The 19,125-nt window shown below is 35.6% G+C and overlaps 1 protein-coding gene across 9 annotated transcripts in view; it reads right to left on the bottom strand.

Moving 5' to 3' along the window:
• MYCBP2 (MYC binding protein 2) overlaps nucleotides 1-19,125 on the bottom strand; it is a 200,107-nt gene that overhangs the window by 140,741 nt on the left and 40,241 nt on the right. For all 9 annotated transcript variants that reach the window (XM_082062862.1, XM_082062863.1, XM_082062865.1 and 6 more), the window contains exons 4-16: nucleotides 18,678-18,831; nucleotides 16,574-16,770; nucleotides 16,132-16,374; nucleotides 15,803-15,874; nucleotides 12,779-12,875; nucleotides 8,387-8,460; nucleotides 7,126-7,264; nucleotides 6,267-6,343; nucleotides 4,526-4,730; nucleotides 2,336-2,500; nucleotides 1,464-1,622; nucleotides 992-1,196; nucleotides 120-265 (exon numbers count right to left, since the gene is read on the bottom strand). In XM_082062862.1, the coding sequence (XP_081918988.1) occupies nucleotides 120-265; nucleotides 992-1,196; nucleotides 1,464-1,622; nucleotides 2,336-2,500; nucleotides 4,526-4,730; nucleotides 6,267-6,343; nucleotides 7,126-7,264; nucleotides 8,387-8,460; nucleotides 12,779-12,875; nucleotides 15,803-15,874; nucleotides 16,132-16,374; nucleotides 16,574-16,770; nucleotides 18,678-18,831 (1,933 nt within the window). The remainder of the gene's footprint in view (nucleotides 1-119; nucleotides 266-991; nucleotides 1,197-1,463; nucleotides 1,623-2,335; nucleotides 2,501-4,525; nucleotides 4,731-6,266; nucleotides 6,344-7,125; nucleotides 7,265-8,386; nucleotides 8,461-12,778; nucleotides 12,876-15,802; nucleotides 15,875-16,131; nucleotides 16,375-16,573; nucleotides 16,771-18,677; nucleotides 18,832-19,125) is intronic.

The raw sequence follows: 19,125 nt of genomic DNA, 5'->3' as shown, positions 1-19,125 counted from the left end.
AATTTCAAAAGTCAACTGCAGGACTGAGTTTATTAAAAAGTATAGAGATGTACTGAGGAAAAAAAAAGTGCAGTAAACAAGAAAATTACAAGCCATCCTGTTAACTGGATACCACTTACCCAGCAATAGATCTAAAGGTATCATCTCTTTCACAGCATCGAGGATTCCTCTTTGTCTTGCCTCCTGGCCATCCAGTTCTCTAGCACACGCCTTGCAGCAGCCACATACAGCGCAGCCTGACTCACCTGAGCCACAGCCACAGATTCTGCAGCAAACAGAGTTGCTTTATCACTACCTTTTATTTTCATGCATTACCGATGCCTTGGTAATTGAAATATACATTATTAGTTTGTTCTATCTATGAATATGTAGTTTTCTCCTGAGATAAATAAAAAGTATAGCTAGTTTAAATCCTAGATGCTGTTGTGTGGTGCCAGGGAGCATATGCTGACCATACATATCTGAACTGACTTCTAAGCATTAACTTTTCTTCATTTAATTGAACATACACCACATGAAAACATGAACAAGAAAATGATGAGCGCATGCAATGCTGGAGAAATAGTAACAGCAATATGTAAAGAAAGTGGTGGCCCTTTGTGCCGCTGAACCCTGAAGTAATAGATTAAAGCAACTGCAACAGCAAGATAAAAAACTTCCACCACAGTAAGAAGAAAGGTTATCCCAGAGCCAGCAGCTCTCTTAGGAGACAGATTAGTGTTCATATTCAACAGTTTCTATCTAATAAAGAGCTATACACTAAAGAAATGGAAAAAAAAAAAAAAGGCATTTATAACTAAATCATCTGCAACCACCACAAGCTATTTACAAAAATTTTAACCTACTTCCGATTTTAGAAGCACAGTCTCTTTTTAGATGGAATATTATCTTAGATTGAAGTTTAAGAACATATCAAAACCAGTTTACATTCAACGTATGCTTTAGCCATTCACCACCCTGTAGCAAGTGTTATTTCCAGATGTTTTCTTACCCCCCAGGTACTCTGTCAGGACGCCCACTGCTGACACAGCTCGCTCCATAGCCTGTGCAATCTCCACATACGGTGCACACCATACACTGCTCCAGCTTCCATTTATGCATGCCTGGAGGACACATCATGGACTTCTCATCTTTTTCATCCAGTTCCTCTTCTAGGTCTTCATCCATTGCTGTTGCCATGTTCTCAACTCCAAAACCTAAGATATTGAAATAAGAAACAGCTGTTTTCTGAGGCCAACAGTGGCTACTGAGGAAGCTCTGAAGAATACTCGTAAATCAGAGTTTTATTCATTTTGAAGAAAATGAAATGAAAGTATCCATACTTGGTTGTTTTTTTAAAGCGTGTTTTATGTACACAAGTTTTAGTATTGTAATTATATTTTATAATAAAATGCTTAGCTATGCTTTCGCTTGTGATATTTTCCAGCACACAAAACAAAAGGAAAAAAATGTAGGTCCCTCACCTTTTCCTCCCTGGCTCATGGAGCCTGTGTCTCGACCACACTGTCCTTTATTATTTACACCAAATGTCCAAACTTCTCCATTCTTCATCAACACACAGGTGTGAGCTTTGCCCATGGCTACTTGAGTCACAAAATGGCCCTTCAAATCTGTTACTAAACCTATAAAACATAAAACAGTTGAGTGGTAAATTGCACCTTCTACCTGACAGTGAAATAACAGAATTGCTAGTGGAGGGTGACAATTTTTAGATTAATGGCAAGTGAGAAAACCAGCAGATATTAAAAGAAGAAGTGTTAGAATAAGAAGTGAAAGAAGAATTAGGCCTAGGCTGTTTATCCTGCACAGAAAGGAAATCCAAAACCAAGTCAAACACTGCTGCAAATCACTTGTCCTGAGAAACAATTCTAAAGGAGTCATAATGACATTGGGGTTTATTTCTTTTATATTGTATTGAAAATGAGATGTACTGAATCACATGCAAACTCGAAACAGGCTGTCTTGTGAGCAAAGAAACATATAAGGCCTGGTTTCCTGCAGCCGTTGTTCATAAAAGCACGTCTGATTTCTGCGACTACTCCCTGCATGGCCTTCTAGTGTCAGATTAATATAACAAATTATTTTTTTTTTTTCTTTTTCTAAGTGAAAGCGTTCATTCAGGTACTTGTTACCAGTGCTGCAATACACTTTTACAGAATTTACGGACACTTGTCTTCTCTATCCTTCTGTCATATTTGTCTGAATCAGCAGAAATTCAGAAATCTATTAGAAGAGTAAGAAACACACAAAGATCATTTCCACAGGCTAAAATACTTACAGACTAATTACAACTAGCCTGGTTGAGAAATCACTTAAAAGACAAACATTAACTTACTTGTACTATCAGAGTAAATGGCATCTTTTCCAAACATGTAGAGTTCTCCATCTTTTGAAATTACGGAACTGCTTCCATTATTGCACGCTGTAGATATGACGATCTTTCCTTCCAGTTTTATAATTTTTTTAGGCTTATACGGTTTTGATTGCCGTCTGCTTTTAGCTGTAAATAAACAAATTGTAAGTCATTCTATCAAAAACCATTCAAAGGCACAATAACATTTGTTTTATAGTAAGGGGTTAGTTTTCAGACCCCTACTGAAAAAAATCTGTGTGATCTGGGCTATTTCTCTCAAAAATTCAATGGTAAACAAAGTCATGATTAGATATGTATCCTTCAGTAATGATTCTTCAAGTTTTTCTTTTACATGTATGTTGAACTAACTTTATGAACTTTACAAAGCAGGACATAGTAAAAAAAGTCCTCATTGTCATCTGAGGACTATATATATGCATGCAAAACAAGTTAACAGAGAAAACTACTTCTCTATTTATTAAAACCATGTTTAGAAAGCCTTTAAGTCACAACAAATTCCCAAAGGGGGAAAAAAGGAAGAAAAAGTACTTTAAAAAAGCAACCAACCCAAAACTAAACCAAAAACATTGTTTGCAATCTGTCCTCAAACAAAATGGTAACAAAGTAGCTAAAGACTGGATAAAACAACTAACAGTTACTATTACTGTCTGTGATTTTTTATCCAAGTCAGAGAACTGCCAGGTACTTTCACTTGTTGACAATTACCAGCTTTCTACACACAACACACACATGTACCCTGCTGACAGAAACCCAGTCTCTCTGCCCAGGTTTAAAAAGAGATCAAGCGAAAAGAAAGAAAAAAAACAAAAAACCCCACAAACTATGCACATCCACTCTGAGCCAAATTATGGAGTGTCAAAGAACCACATGAGTCAGAAGAGGGCTGAACTTATAAAAACTCAGAAAGACCCTGATCAGCAAATTCTTCAGAAAGAAGATCCAGTAAGCACTGAATTTTCTCACCTAAATTTTGCTCATTTAAACAAAAGAAGCAACAGCGATTTACTTCAAAATGCTAAACTTCTGTTTCACCTGAAATTATAGATTAATTGAATATACAGCAAAAATAATCAGTTTAATGGTATTTTGGATAATTTCCCAATAACTGGGCAAACAAATCTTGACATTTGTGCTTTTAAAAGTATTGCCTGAAATATTTTTGATTGAATCTTTTATATTTGCTCTAAATTTACTGGAGTAGTATGATTTCATCCTAAAGAGTTTTCAGCAGATTTGAATTTATGAAAACCCTACAAAGTTACTATAGCACATACCATGTTTGTCATCCAGACTTTTATACAGGAGTACTACTATTAACTTCTCCCCTGAACACATTAAAGAATCCACTCTGCATTAGCAAGCCTTAAAATAAATTCTTGCTTGTATTTTAGTTATATTGCATGAGAAAATCTACAGATTCTTGAGGAATACTGTCAGTGTAGTTGATCTTTCACAGGAATAATAAGTTAAATATGCTTTGTTACTGCTTGAGCTATGCTATACCTCACATAAGCAGCCTACTGAGTTTTTGTTAACAACTCTCTTGGGAGGTGGAATTCATAAGCAGTTGATCGAGACAAATCTGGACTCTATGGCTGCTATCAAGATTTTAAATCAATTTTTAAATTCTATTTTAAATAAATTTTGAAATTCTAATCATCTACTACTACCGATAGAATGATTTTCATAGAAACAGTTGTGTTATAAATCATATTTCTAACTGATATTTATCTGTGATATTAATCATATTTCTAACTGCACTGAGGCACAAAAATGTCAGTCTAATTAAATCTGTCTTCAAATTCTATAGCTAGCAGACCGAGCTTTACCACAAACCTGCTTTGTGAAAAATATATTAATTTTAACGGTAACATTATACGACAATATTAGAACATTATTGAGAGACTAATTTGCATTTCAGTTACACTTCAACACTGTATGAAAATGCTACCTGTGAAATATACGTTACCCTATTAAAATGCACACATCACGAGGCTGACAACTCACTGGTTGTCAGGACCCGTGACTGGCATAATATTTAAACCCAATGCCATGCTTAGGTGTTCTTGGAAAATGTTAAAACTCTACTTTTCAAATTAAAAGAGTTAATAGACTTTTATCAGTCACTGATCAAACAAGCATAACACATACTTGATTCACCATCCTCTCCTTTGCTCGCAGAGCCTGTGAAGAATATGCTTCCATCCTCAGCAACAAGTAAGGCATGTGAGCCATCATGTCCAACAGAGAACTGAATAATCTTTGGAGATTTTGTGATTGGGAGTTCAACCCATTTTCCTGCTGAAGGACCACCTTGTTTGATTCCAAGGCTCTGATATTTGCCAGTGTAATAAATCTAGAATAAAACAGTTTATCTTTTTCAGTTATGCCACGACACTTTAAACTTGCTTAATTTTTACAGCTGCATTATTTTTAAATCCTGTAATTTCAAACCACGTAGAAATTTTCCTGACGCTCTTCGCACTGTTTCTATATCTCTGTCCTACTCCCATTAATTTCGACTTAATGGGGGAAACATTCTGATTAGATTCTGCTTGTTCTGAAATATGATTTCTAATGTGCCACACAGTTTTCATATATAATTGTTTGGCTAGATGAATTGAACACACAAGAAAGAACTCTTCAGAAGAAAACTATTCAGATGAAACTAAGCATTTAAAACACTTAAGAGAAATGTCTGGTCTGTGTAAAAACAAGATTGTATTATAGCAATAAAAATAATTAAAAATACCAAATCACTGCAAATTTTAATATGCTTTGACACGTTTTAAAAACTTATTTTCAGTAAACGTACAATGGCCACATAACAGGTAAACAGTAACAGATTAAAATGCTGCACATGAACAAACACAAAACCACTGATACAGACTAAGAAGTCTCCTCTAGGACCATACTACTGTTGAGTAGCAACTCAACAGTATTATGAATTGGGTGTGTTAACCTATAAGGGCCACTAAAGCCATCTTACAAGGTGTATTTCAACCTAAAACCACAACTTTAGATATCAAAACTGGGAAATTTGTGAATTTTATATTGAAGAGGCATTTAATCTGAAGGTCAAATTAACCTCTAAATTCTGTTTTACACTATTAAATTTTATTAAGAAAAAAGTTAAGCTTATTAGCATTTTGACTAATCTCACTGTTTTGTTAGAAACAAAGCAAGGCCTTCATTCCAAGAAAGCAATACAATTCTGAACACATGAAAACAAAATCTATGCTTATACAAATAAAGTAACATCAGTTTCACAAGCTGAAATAGAAGCACGGTAGATAAGGTAAAAAAGTCAGAGTGACAATAAGAAAAAATATTTCTTAATTTCAGTGAAGATGCCAATTTCTCTGAAAAACAGTCTCCAGTGAGCAGAAACAACATACCAAATCATTAAGAATAGGTTTAAAGAAATCAGGTGAAAACTTTGCATACGGGAAGCCAATAATTCTCTGAAGGATCAGAAAAATCAAGTAGGGATTTATTTAAATGACTATGGTCAGACTGTTATGGAAAGTTATGAGGTAAAAAAATTTCACAAGTGTGCTAATATATCATTTTTAAACAAAAGGTAATTTCATCCCCCAAATCTAAAATGAAGACCCACACTGTCTCTAAGTAAGAATGAGAGCAGAAATGCCTACAAACTCAAGCCACAGATTTCTCAATGGTACCAACACCATCTGCTTATGTTTTCAAATAACCATTTTCCTTTCTCCCTTTAAAGCGGGCTCTGAAAATGTATTTAAATACTGTCATCTAAATTCATTCTAACATACTAAAAAGACAAAAAACAACTGTGGAAAATAATAATTAAATTTAAAAACACGCAGAAATATATTGATGCAATTTGCTATTTACTACAGAACACTTTCAGTACCTTTCCACTAGCAGTTTTCATTAGTGCAAACTCTCTTCCAGCACCAAGCACAGCCGATTCCTCATCAAACCCTGTACCTGTGTGAGCAAGACTGTGTTAAGCGGACAGTTTAACCAGGCAGTTTCACAGACCAGTTTACAGACCTAACTCTGCCAGGCAGAGTTTGTCATACCAAAGGTTCTTAGAAAGTTAAAATTGCAACACAGTTTTGATGCCATAACAAGGATTAATGGGCTACAACTGGCAGAGTTGTTCAAAGAGGAAAAAAGCAGAGGATAAGAGCAACTGCACTTGGTCAGACAAAAGGTACATGTAGTCAAATATGCTGATAGTTCTGATAGTGCCAAAAGCAGACTCCAAACCAAGAAAAAAACACCCCAAAGCAAACGTCAAATTTCTCCAAAACACCTTTGTAGACACCAACAATTTTGCATCTCAAATTCTGATGCAAAGGGCCTTGCCAAGTATTTAGTATCATTCAATACATTTATTTTCCATTAATCCAGCCAGCAGTTCTTTTAACTTTCGTTAACTTGCACTCATAGCAAGGAATTCTATAACTTAACTACACATTACAAAAGCACTATTATGAAGTTCAAGCTTCAAACAATTATATATTTATTATATAACTCGAGGAAAATAATGGAAAACCATGGACAGTGCTATAGACAGCAAGATGGTACGAAATTAGTGTATGGATTATGCTTAAGCAGTTTCAAAACCCTTGTACTTCTCCATGTGTTAATAATGAAGCTATACATTCCTGCACATAATAAAGGCAAACAAAGGGAAGGGTAGTGTTTCAGTATTACTATTTGAATTACTAGCTTGTTATTAACCTTCAAAGAAGAGGACTTACTGATAATGTGCAAGTCTTTCTCCAGATCAAACAATGAGATGCCACAGGCATGTAAGCATTTTCTTGCAAGTTTAAGCTGCAGCTCTTGTTGCAGTACTGGTTCAGTACTTGTTGCAAATATTCGTACTACAAAGCCATCCTGAAATAAATTTAAAAAAAAATCTTTACACTGTATAATAAATGCAATAATTTTCTTTTCATGGTCTGAGTGCATTCATATAACACTATTTCAGAGTAAAGTATCAGAAGACACATTAATAAATTAACATTTATTACAGAGGAGGAAAGACGAAAGTGCCAAACAGGATGAGCTAAAGATAAGCATCTGATAGACCTTAAACATACAATAAATTCTATGAAAACACTATGAAAATAGTGCATTGCCATAGAAATAATTAACTCTGAAACTCACTATAGAAATCTTGCTTTTTTTAACTATTTACATCTATTTTTAAGCCCTCAACAACTTCTGAGTGACTGCTTTGAAGAGCAGCTAAAATCCGTTTCTGTTTGCAAGCACAGATGAAGTATCTTCATCTGGCCACATTAAAAAAAAAAAAAAAAAAAAAAGCCATTCTATTATCAGGAAAATGGATCTGACATCTCTTGTCAACCCTGTCTCACCCCCACTCCTGCACCATCCTTGTTTTACAGCTTTCTCACTGTCAAAAAACAGCAACCAGCCCAAAACTAAGAATGTAATAACTGTCTGTTGAACAAAACATAGAAGAGCTAGAACTGTTTTGCCCCTCGTAGAAGTTTACACAGCTTTGGCCAATAGGCCATTTTCCTATATAAATCTATTGGAATGTAGTACTTTTCATACCTCTTCTATTAAATCTACCTGAAATTCCCCAACAAGTACTAAAGCAATTATGTTAAATTAAATTAGAAAAAATAAACTATAATCAAGCGCCAAGAAACTTATCTCCTAGAGATCCTGTAAAATAACATGTTAAAAAGCCATTATTCCATGCATAAGATTTACCTCAGAAAAAGTTTCTTAAAACTTCTCTCAAAAAAAATCAAAAACCCCTGAAAAATCCATCACAAATGATAATTGTGTGAATAAATACCAAAATACTGCTCCTTTATGCACAAAGGTTGCAGTTTCTCATTATCTCTAGTTATATTAATTTCTTCCTTAGTTGTGTTAATGAAGAAAAAGCCAAACATGAAGCAAAAAGGAAGCTATAAACATTGTAAAATAAAACAATTTAGTTGAGAGAAAAATATTTTAGCTATCATATGTAACACTTACATCTCTAGATGCTGCTATTTGATTAATATATTCTCCATCAGTGAAGAGGATATTTTGCCCTTCAGTATGACAATCTGTGAAAGATGAAGTGCACTGCATCAGTTTATATTAACATACATACACTATTCTCTGTTTCTGTCTAATTCATTCTCACTACAATCACACTATGAGAACTGTAATCTGTCTAAAGATTGTACTGTAATCTATCACACTGTTCTGATAACACATTATGTTAGGTCCTCCTCTCTCCAAAAGCATATGATACTCCTCTGTCCCTTTAAGAGTTATTACAGCACTTTCCATCGAATGAAATGTAAGGGGTTACTCCAATATTTAACTACAAAAGCATTTAGTATTCACCTGTGAGGAGTATTTTAAACTATTACCACACAACTAAACTTTAATTTTCTGAGAGTGTCAGTCTTTCTCCTTTCCCAAAGACTTTAAACAGAAAAAAAAAAAGGGGCCACTATCTTTAAAGAAAAGTCTTCCCAGTCCAGCATATAAACGTACAGAAATGAATGAAACAGAAACAAACTTTTCATTATTCATTTAATTTTTCCATTGTTTATAAATTTTGCCAAACTAGTGCCTGAAAAATCCAGGTTTTGGGGAAACTATAAAGCATATACTTGATTGCATCACGCACTTACTGAAAACAGGTCAGCTTTTTTCCAAGCAAAAATAGTTAGGGAAAGAATTCTGCCCATTTTAGGGGAAAAAAATAAAAATATCACTTTACAAGTATGTCCCCACACCATCTCTTCTTCCCTTCCTGCTCTGCTGACAGAGCTACTAATAAAGAAACTGATATTATATGGCTTGAAAGGTGCTTGTTTCATTGATTACACACAGGAAAGAGACCTTTCCAAAAAACACTACAGGACAGCTGCTTACACTCTAAATATCTGCTTCATAACCTGAACAAAGATCCAGTGTCAGTCATTTTATCTAAGAATTTAAATGCTAAATGAAGCACACATAATATCCTTCCAGAATAACAAGCAAGTTTTCTATTTTTTGCTAGCTAGGTGGAGTGTTTTATAAAAAAAAATACAGCTGATAAAAACCACACATTATTCACAAAGCCATAAACTTGTTTACTTTTTCCTGCTATACTGCCCAGTCTAATGCAGTATCTTACGAGGAACAAAATAAGCATTAGGTGGCCTTCTTCACTTCTTGGATCTTGAATCAACAGATCTGAAGTTGACAACCTCCTCCTTTGAGCACATACAGGTATAAACCAAAACGAGGGTGAGCAGCAAGCAGGGTGGAGAATGGCAGACACACTGAAGTTTGAAATATTGTTCTCTCAAAAATAACCTTGGATTTAATGACCCAAGTCAGTTCACCTTACTAATTCTCTATGCTGCAAAGTGATACTAGCGATCAAAACAACATGAAGAAGAGTTACAAAAATCATCTAAATGACATTTCTGAAAGGTTATAGGAACTTGGTGAGTATTGAGATCCCATGAACAGCTGAAAATTACATGTTCACATAAGCATAGCTGTAAAGAAAACAGGATATTCTTGACACCATATTATGCTTTTGGCCTATTTCTTGAGTCATTTCAAGAAGAGGTAAGTCTCTCAGTAACATTTTTGGGGTTGGTTTTATGTTTGGTAGGTGTGTTCATAGAGGAAATCTGGAACAGGGATGCCCTTCTTTTCAATATTCATTCTTCAGAAGAATTCCTAAAAATTAGCACTTGATTAGATAACATTCAGGCCCAGCATGAAATATCGAATTAATAGTGAGAGTAGAAAATGGAAGGCAAATGGAACACCTGCAAAAAGCAGGATTCTAGTGTCTCAGCTAGCAAGGAGCTCTAGGGATCAACTGCAGTCTTACTCAATCTGATTTTGCAAATTGTTCTGGGGACAAAGATATCTAAGGTTTCTGTCTGGAGATTACTGGAGCAGAAAGAGCTTACAAACTACAGACACCTGTTGATCACTATCTCCTTAGAGGCTTCAAGAGATGATGACTTTAAACATCATCTGTTTTAATATAGTGCATCCTCTGCCTGCTAATAACTACTTGGGCTCATCTAGGTATCCTCAGCAGTACTTTTCAGATTAAATGAATAGTCCTGAGCTCCAAGATACTCACATGTAATTTCGAAGGGCAATGAAACCATATACCATATAACTTCAAACTCTTCAGCTGAACACAGCAACTTTTTTTAAGGTATAATATGTAGTCAGCATTACTTTTAAAGAAACAGTCAAGATGAAAACCACTTCTGTAAATTCAGGTCAAATCACCTAGAAAATCTCATAGAATTCAGGAATTCCTTTATAATATTTGGACTGAGAAGACAGCTCTACAGCTCAAGGACAGTGTATGAAGCTTGGCAAAGACATGAGATACCAGAATGCTGACACAGTCTGGTAGTTGCAGATACATTGTCAGATTTGCTACATCATCTGCCAGAACAGAAAGACTGCCCTTTGCAATATAAGTTTATGGTTTCAAGAAGCTGGGGGATCCTACTGTCTGAGAAAGGAGAAGATAATATTCCATAGTTCACTGAGTTTTCTAAGGTCGCATGACTTCTGGCTAGGATCAACTCCTAAACTCTTATGCACCCCTGTATGAATAAATACAAATATCTTATTTAAACATATCACCAACCCAGGCATTTGAAAGATGTTAACTCCAGATAGAGATCTGTCTGAAAACCACACCAACTAGGAAGAAACAGCTGGAGTCATAGTGTTCAGCTGTTAGCAAGGTTACTGCCCTCTAGTTCTATCCGGTGTGGTTTTTCAGACCTACAACATGCTGCAAGTTATTATTAAAATTACAGTGAGGAAGCCATTACTATTTACAGTTATGTACCTACTCAGGTTTCCTCAGGATAAGCCACATACCCCCCCTCACCTTCATTTCTTTCCTTCTAATGGGAAAGAGAAATAACCGGAAGTGGACCCCTTTGAATTTGTCCTAGCCAAAATAAGGCGGCCGTATTTGCTCACAATATAATAGAGATAAATGTGTAGGAGTGCAGAAAATAAAACAGGGATCAAAATATAGAAGATAATACACCTAGCATCTGCTTTGACACCATCACAAACCATATGAAATGCAATAGTGTGAAACAGTTTGAGGGGTTTCTGAATGGGTATTCCCACAGTGAAAATATTTGCTTTTGCATGAAATGTTTAATACGTCTTTGTTTAAAAGGCATGCTCTTGTTTAATTTGTGTCTTTTTATAGTATAAACATAAGGCTGTCTTGGAGAATGACACTCTTCACTGAGATTTTCAAAAGAAAGCCATAGCAGCTCAGAAGTGTAGGCTTCAAACTGCTCAAGTGTCTCTCAGGATTTGCAGGAAGAACACTGATTTGTTTAGTAATGGTAACATAATTAAGGATCTCAAAGGACCCTACTGGTTGAAGAAGCTGCCTTGAGGTGAAGGAAGTAGAAAAAAACAATCCTACTGGGCAATTTGTCAGGTCCTTGAATGTGCTCTCACTCAAATTTCTCATACAGCCTCACAAAGTTCAAACAGCTTAAAAAGACATCCACATTTTAAGGACTTGAGATAGTTGCATAGACTAAATTCTACATTCGTAGTTTGTTTAAAGCTTCCTCTTTATGTTTGAAACACAGAAAGCCTAGAGAATTCTTCTGATGTTTCAAGTCAGTGCCGCCTTATTTATGTCAGGATGCAACACAAAATCTTTCTTCTGATACATAGAATAAGCCCATCATTGTTTAGTCAAAAGATATTCTGTGCCCTTCATCTGTTTACGTGACTGGCTGAGCACAGATGTGCTTCACTAGGAGGCCATTAAAGCGTGTTCCAGGAATAGCCTCATTTACTAAAGAGAACAGCAAGTTACAATGCACTTCTGCAAACAAAAAAAAAAAAGCCACAAACACAGAAACACCCCCCCCCCCCCAACAAAACTACAAATAAATACCAAAACAAATTAACAACAGCCCCCACAATTTTAAACATCAGAACCATGGTTCATCAATCTATATTAAAAACCACGTGGTTTTGGTCATAGTTTGTAACTACCTACATGTAAAAAATACTGGAAACAAAGTCATATCTGAGCCAAATGCTCAAAGTTCAAATGAAGAAGTAAAAATTGTTTAAGAAGGAAGTTAAGCTGTTGGAAGTATTTAAATTAAGATGATCATATGTTCTAAAATGTTGCAATACTCTTCCTCTTCTAGCACTTGGAGTAAGATGCAAGACCTCTGAATGAAATACCGCAGCTGATCTAATGCAGCAGACCAAAGTCATAAAAAAAACAGTCTCTTTGTGATCTCAAAAATCTCTCTCAATTTCTCTTCTGCTTACCTGAAAATACATAGCAAGTAAACAGTAAACTATAACCATCTTCTCATATCTGGAGGTTCATACCTGGCAAAGCAACTGTACCGTCTTGTTCCAAAGTTTCAGGGTTTATTCTTATGGCTGTCATACTGTGACTATTCGCATCTCTATATAATAAATAACCCTGGTAAGAATAAGAATACATATTTATATTAAAATACTCTGAATACATCAAAGGTTATTGTTAAAAGTGAAAAATATGGAATCATTTTTTTAGTTATTGTTTAGAAGTTTTGGAAACCTTTTACATCAAATCTGTTTCATTTTGGTAATCAACTTTTCTTTCACTACTCAAATTCTGCAATAAAAACTGGAAATTTGAGCCTCTTCCTCCACACTTTCTACACATTGAAGATCAGCATGCTGATGCTCGTATACAGCTTTTGAAGCCACACAGTAATCCTGTTCTTCATATGTGTACACAATTACAGATAAAAGCCACAGCAAAAACCCATGTTTCTGTCCCCACTTTCCAAATCAACAAAAGATCCAGAAAGGAGATACATATAGTGCCCTATATAAAAGAGTGATCATTAATGAATACTAATATGGGCATTAAAAACTAGAGAATTTTTTAAAAAATGTTAATTAACTACTTTGACCCCCACACTAACAAGATTCCATGCATTTATTCTTTCTGAGCTCTTCATCAAAGAAATTCCTGCAAAGTACATGGTGATTTTGGCAACAGCAGCCACGACACAATGCTACATACAATGAGTCCTTACACTGCTCACCTCCCAACTTCTCACCAGACATAGGGGAAAGGCTGATACTCAGAACTAATTATTTCCTCTTTCTGTTTCTCCACATGCAGATTATCTTCATATCCCCAAAATTACCTATTCTGATCAGAAGCCCACATCGAGAAGCCACCTTTGGTATACCAAAATAGTCTCTTCTCTCTGTTCATATGTATGTATTTTTGAAAAGTTTCATTTGGCCCCTAGTTTAGAATGTTTCTCAGTAAAAAGATTTACCTACCTGAAACTCACATTTGAGGTTCATTCTATAACTCTGAGTGCACTTTTAAACAAACACAGTGAATCAAGTTTTGCTTTACCTTAAACTAGATAGGTTGCATAAGGCCCCACGTTTGCATAATGCACACAGATCCAGAATAGATGCAACATGCCAACTTCGCTCTCGTATCTTTTTCAATCCTACAATGACTGTGAACCTTTCACAGGTTTTGAGGGAGCAGGGTAGAAACTCAGTTGGGGGATTTACAGTTAGAAAGCATGCCTGCTACAAAGGTACAGGGAAGGAAATATTCCTTAAGGGCCCTTGTGAACATACTCATTCAAGGTGACTGAGGCCAAGCAAACTAGCATTCACCTACGGGAGGTTGCAGAGATCAATATGAATAACGGCTCAGTAATGATTCTGACAAGAGCAGTGCCATCGCAGGAGATATGACAATGGTTTCCAATTGCTTGAAGCACAATTAGCCTCAGGTGGAGATTCTATACGTTTAAGAATGGTTGCATTTCATGGAGAGGTCACTAAGGCTTAACCTCAGAATATTGTCATGTGTCCAAGAGTCAGAAACCCTAATTACAATCGTTTAACAATAACAGAGAAATCCAACCAAGCCTTTTCCTTCCATCTAAACTATCTACATTTTCCTGGATAAATCAACCTCTATGAAATGAGGAAAAACAAACCCACATAAACTTGGAAGAATAAGTAAAGAGTATTAAAGCACATAGAAAAGCTTCAATCTAAAATAACTTGCATAATGAAGAAAAATTATCTGATTTTGAGCTGACTTAAGCAAGCACCTGAAGGGAAATGAGACTGAGGGCATATATTACCTCTTTTACAGACATACACTTAACAATAAATGCAACTTACACATCTCCGTATAAATATAGCCCCAGAGTGACATTTTTCCAACTAGCAGTACCTTTGGGTAAAGGCACTGTGTGATTACATACACCTGTACAAGCCTCAAAGAACATCAAATATATTTATATCTATGTACAGAACATGCAAACATATAAGTCTGTACAGTGAAATGTATGGATCCTATTCCTTTCCAAACTGATAAAACAGGTTCCTGAAGGAATGCATCTGCATACATGTGTATTGTACCAGTACACCTTTTGGTGATCTATCCATTTTAATACTAAACAAAACCAGATTTTGTGTATATATATGATAACTGTAATAACAGAATACATATTACACTTAATTTCACACTGAATGAGATCACTTAATTATTAATAATTGGAAATATACAATAAAAATTGCTCAGTAGTTAAAAAGTGAAGCAAATTCATTCTTCTCTGATACTTAACTTTCAGAGGTCTGGTTTGTTTTGGTGGGGGTTTTTGTGTTTTTGTTTGTTTAGTGTTTGGCTTTTTTGTTGTTTTGGTTTTTGTTTTGTTCTTTTTTTTTTTTTTTTTTTGAGAGAGAGCACTCAGCAATAATAACAGGATTCTCAAAAACACACTATTTTTATAACAGCAAAGGTATATGAAAAAGGGGTTGATATTCCAGAAACTGACTAACCCTAAGAAAACAACAAAACATCCAAATATAGTTCTCTCTGCAGTAGAAACATCAACAATTCTCTTTCACTTATGGTTTACACACTCTCAATCCTATCCCAACCAAACCAGTACTTCCTTATTTTATTGCAAGTGTTTAAAAATCAATTTATTTTCATAAATAGATATTTCAAGTGTTTTTTACACTATTTTGTTGCAACAGCACATTTTTACATCCACCAGCTTCATTAAAAAGCACACATCAATTGACTGTACAATTCATAAATTTACATGTTAAACCATCATATTGAGAAAGTCCTACAGTGACAACACAAATCATTGACACTTTTCACTACTCCTTTCCATATGCCAGTACCATCATCTGTTCCTCATCTTCCAGAATTTAAAAAAATTGTACCAAAAAATTGATTTTATAACTAAAGCCGAAGGAACAATACAGTATCTGTGTAAGCTTGCTCTAAGACAAGGCCTACTTAAATTAATCACAAGAGATGCTGTGTAGGGTGCACATTTTATATTTTAATTATTCACCTACCTGAGCATAGCCTAACCAAGACTTCTTTTCCTTTCTGTTTTTGATGCGGGATGTAGAATTATATATATGGCCCTGAAAAGCAAAAAGCTCCAATCATTTAACAAATACCAATTTCACACATAATCATTTACCATCTAAATAACATCTTCAGCCATATTGAGAAAATTGTGAGAAAATGCTGTAAAATTCTCACAGAAATCATCAGAAAAATTTAGACAAAGTGCAAAAGAGCTGATCATTAGCAAGCTACAAAAGATTCTCTAGTTGAAACAGGACTTTGTAAAAGTTAATATTTTAACTGTCATTCATCAGACAAGAAATCACCTTACCCTCACTGTCCCACTATATCCAGAGCCGATTTTGTAAAGTCCATCTTTACATAAGAGATAGAGGAAAAAACCATCACTCTGAAGTAGGCACTGGTCATCTTCATCTACAGATATTTCTTTCAATGGCCATTTGTGCATCAAGGCTGCCTTCTTTATCCCATTACTGAACCAGTCCTGGATTTGGATTTTGCCCACCAGAACTGCCTGTACACTCCGCTGAAGAGAATTTAAAATGGTTGGCACCTAAACAGTAAAATAGTGAGTGAAAAACATGATTGTTTTTTAAATGCTGTATTTTCCGTTCTTTCCCCAAAAGAGACAAAAAAATACCTGCCCTTATGTCAAAAATAGTGAGGGAACTGAATTTGTACAATAGATCTCAGAACTCATGTACACATCATTTAGACAAATTCCCAGATACAGAGAAGTTCTAGTGCGAGACCTGAATAGTCTGACAAGCATGGCTGCCATTATTGGTGAGGATTGCAGAGACCGCTTGCAACGTTCTTCCCGTCTCTCCCCATGCAGCTACCAAACTGAAGAGGCAAGCGCAGGAAAGTGCTGTCAAGGACTGTCCAGTACTGTCATTCATTCCCGTGCTACGGACAGTTATTTCCAGAAGAAGCTGGAAGAGGGATTCTGCAGATAAAACACAGCAATTCCATGGAAATGTCACAAAATCATAGCAAGTGATTTGCCAGTCAATGCAAAATTAAACTTACAAAAAAAAAAAATGACATATCTTTTTTCAGCCAGTAAGTTTAGCCCTATTTCCAGACAGAAAAGCATCCCATTTAAATAGGCCTATGACATCCTTAACTTTTCATTCTTTTTCATCCAGAAAACATCAAGGGGATGAAGGGAGTGGAGCACCTCCCTTATGAAGAAAGGCTGAGGGAGCTGGGTCTCTTTAGTTTGGAGAAGAGGAGACTAAGGGGGGACCTTATTAATGTTTATAAATATATAAAGGGTGAGTGCCATGGGGATGGAGCCAGGCTCTTCTTGGTGGCAAACAATGATAGGACAAGGGGTAATGGGATCAAGCTGGAACACAAGAGGTTCCACTTAAATTTGAGAAGAAACTTCTTCTCAGTAAGGGTGACAGAGCACTGGAACAGGCTGCCCAGGGAAGTGGTGGAGTCTCCTTCTCTGGAGACATTCAAAACCCGCCTGGACATGTTCCTGTGCGACCTCACCTAGGTGTTCCTGCTCCAGCAGGGGGATTGGACTAGATGATCTTTTGAGGTCCCTTACAATCCCAAACATACTGTGATACTGTGATCAAGTCCTGATTATCACAATGGCCAGAGATCAAGAAAAACTAAGTCATTCTGTTACAGTGGAACACACTAATAAGAAATGGGCCAGGAGTTACTTCACCTGCCTATTCAGTCTGCCTCATCACTAAGATGATGTGTAGGTCTTAATCAGCCTTGTCTAATCTTTGTGACCGTTACCCATGTCGAAGCACTTCTCACAAAAAAAAAAATCAAAACTTGAAAATTATTTTGATCGTATGCCCCTTTTCAAGCACTGTTTACAGCTGAACATCTGTAGCAACCATGGTGTGAACAAAAATCCACCTCATATTTTTTTTTTAATAGTATATACTGGGGTGTCAAACTCATTTCCACCAGGGCCACATCAGCCTCAATGTTGCCTTCAAAGGGCCAAATGTAATTTTAGGACTGTATAAATGTCACTACTCCTGATATATACAAAGAGCACTGAAGCACTAAATCACAACAAAACCACTTTTGTAGCTTTTTAATACCCTACGCATCAATACAAAATAAAAGCTTTCTGTAGCTAATTACTATCATATTTGGAAATAGAATACTGTTAAGCCATAACATAGGAAAACATACATAGAAAGTCTTAAGATATATTTTAAGCAACAGATGCTGCAGTTTAGCCTTCCTTGCAGTTCTGTAAACCAGTAAAAAACATGAATTAATGAAAGATAATTGTATTTTAAATTAAAGGATGTAATCCATCCTACACTCCAAGACATCAGGAGTTTTATTTTCAGTATCACTACAAGCAAAATGAGTTTTCAGGCAAACTTTTGGACAGCTGGAAGAAGTAAAAGCAAGAATTCTGACAATTCATTTAGCAGCTTTATATAAATTATAACATTAAATATCTAAGCTGTAGATTACAACAAGAGAGTTTCACTTTTCCAATAAGAACAAGTATTTTATAGCTTCAGCGAGACAAATGAATCACAATTTGAAAGGTGTACTATATTTCAGGGAAACTCTGCATTACACAGCAACAACACAATTACTTATATATATAAATATATATATATATATATATATATAACCACACCTTTCCATGACAACATTCTTGTTCTACAAAAGACTAATGCTGAGAAAGTACTGATAACATATACCATACAGAGTTAACATTCCAGAATAAAGTCAGTCTGTTGAGAACAAGCATTTCACTAGCTCGCAAATACCTGCTAGGAACCATTTGCTTCTGTCCAATACAATAACTGATGTATATTAATACAAATACAGTAACAGATGAGAGATTACCTAGGACTTCAGGAGGCTCCGACTGCAGGCCTTCTGGTTGCTGGCCCTGGAGCACATTAAGAAGGGCCTGTAGGCTCCTGAGGCACAAGGATGGATGGGAAAATCTTGTCTCCTTAATCAGTTCAAAGACTTCACATAATCCAACTTCAATGATCTAAAGAAGTACAGACATTTAAGAAAAACTGTTAATACAATACTTCTGGATCTTCATCAAAGGTATATGCCAGTGTTCACAGAACAAGACAGTTATTTGAATAACAGAAACGTATACAGAATATTAATTCAAAAAAGAATCAAAATCAAGAACCCACCTACACAATTGTACCATCAAATATTACACAGAAGTAATGTCATTATATGAAAGAGTATATTTAAGCAAAGTAATAGGTCCCTGAAACAAAGAAACTTAAAAATTTTTGGACAGTGTAAGACAAACTACTGCTGAGCC

This window comes from Streptopelia decaocto (genome assembly GCF_964273445.1).
Source record: "Streptopelia decaocto genome assembly, chromosome: 1".
In the NCBI taxonomy this organism is placed as follows: Eukaryota; Metazoa; Chordata; class Aves; order Columbiformes; family Columbidae; genus Streptopelia; species Streptopelia decaocto.
The sequence above is the reverse complement of the archived record's forward strand: the minus strand, read 5'-3'. Positions and strand labels throughout refer to the sequence as shown.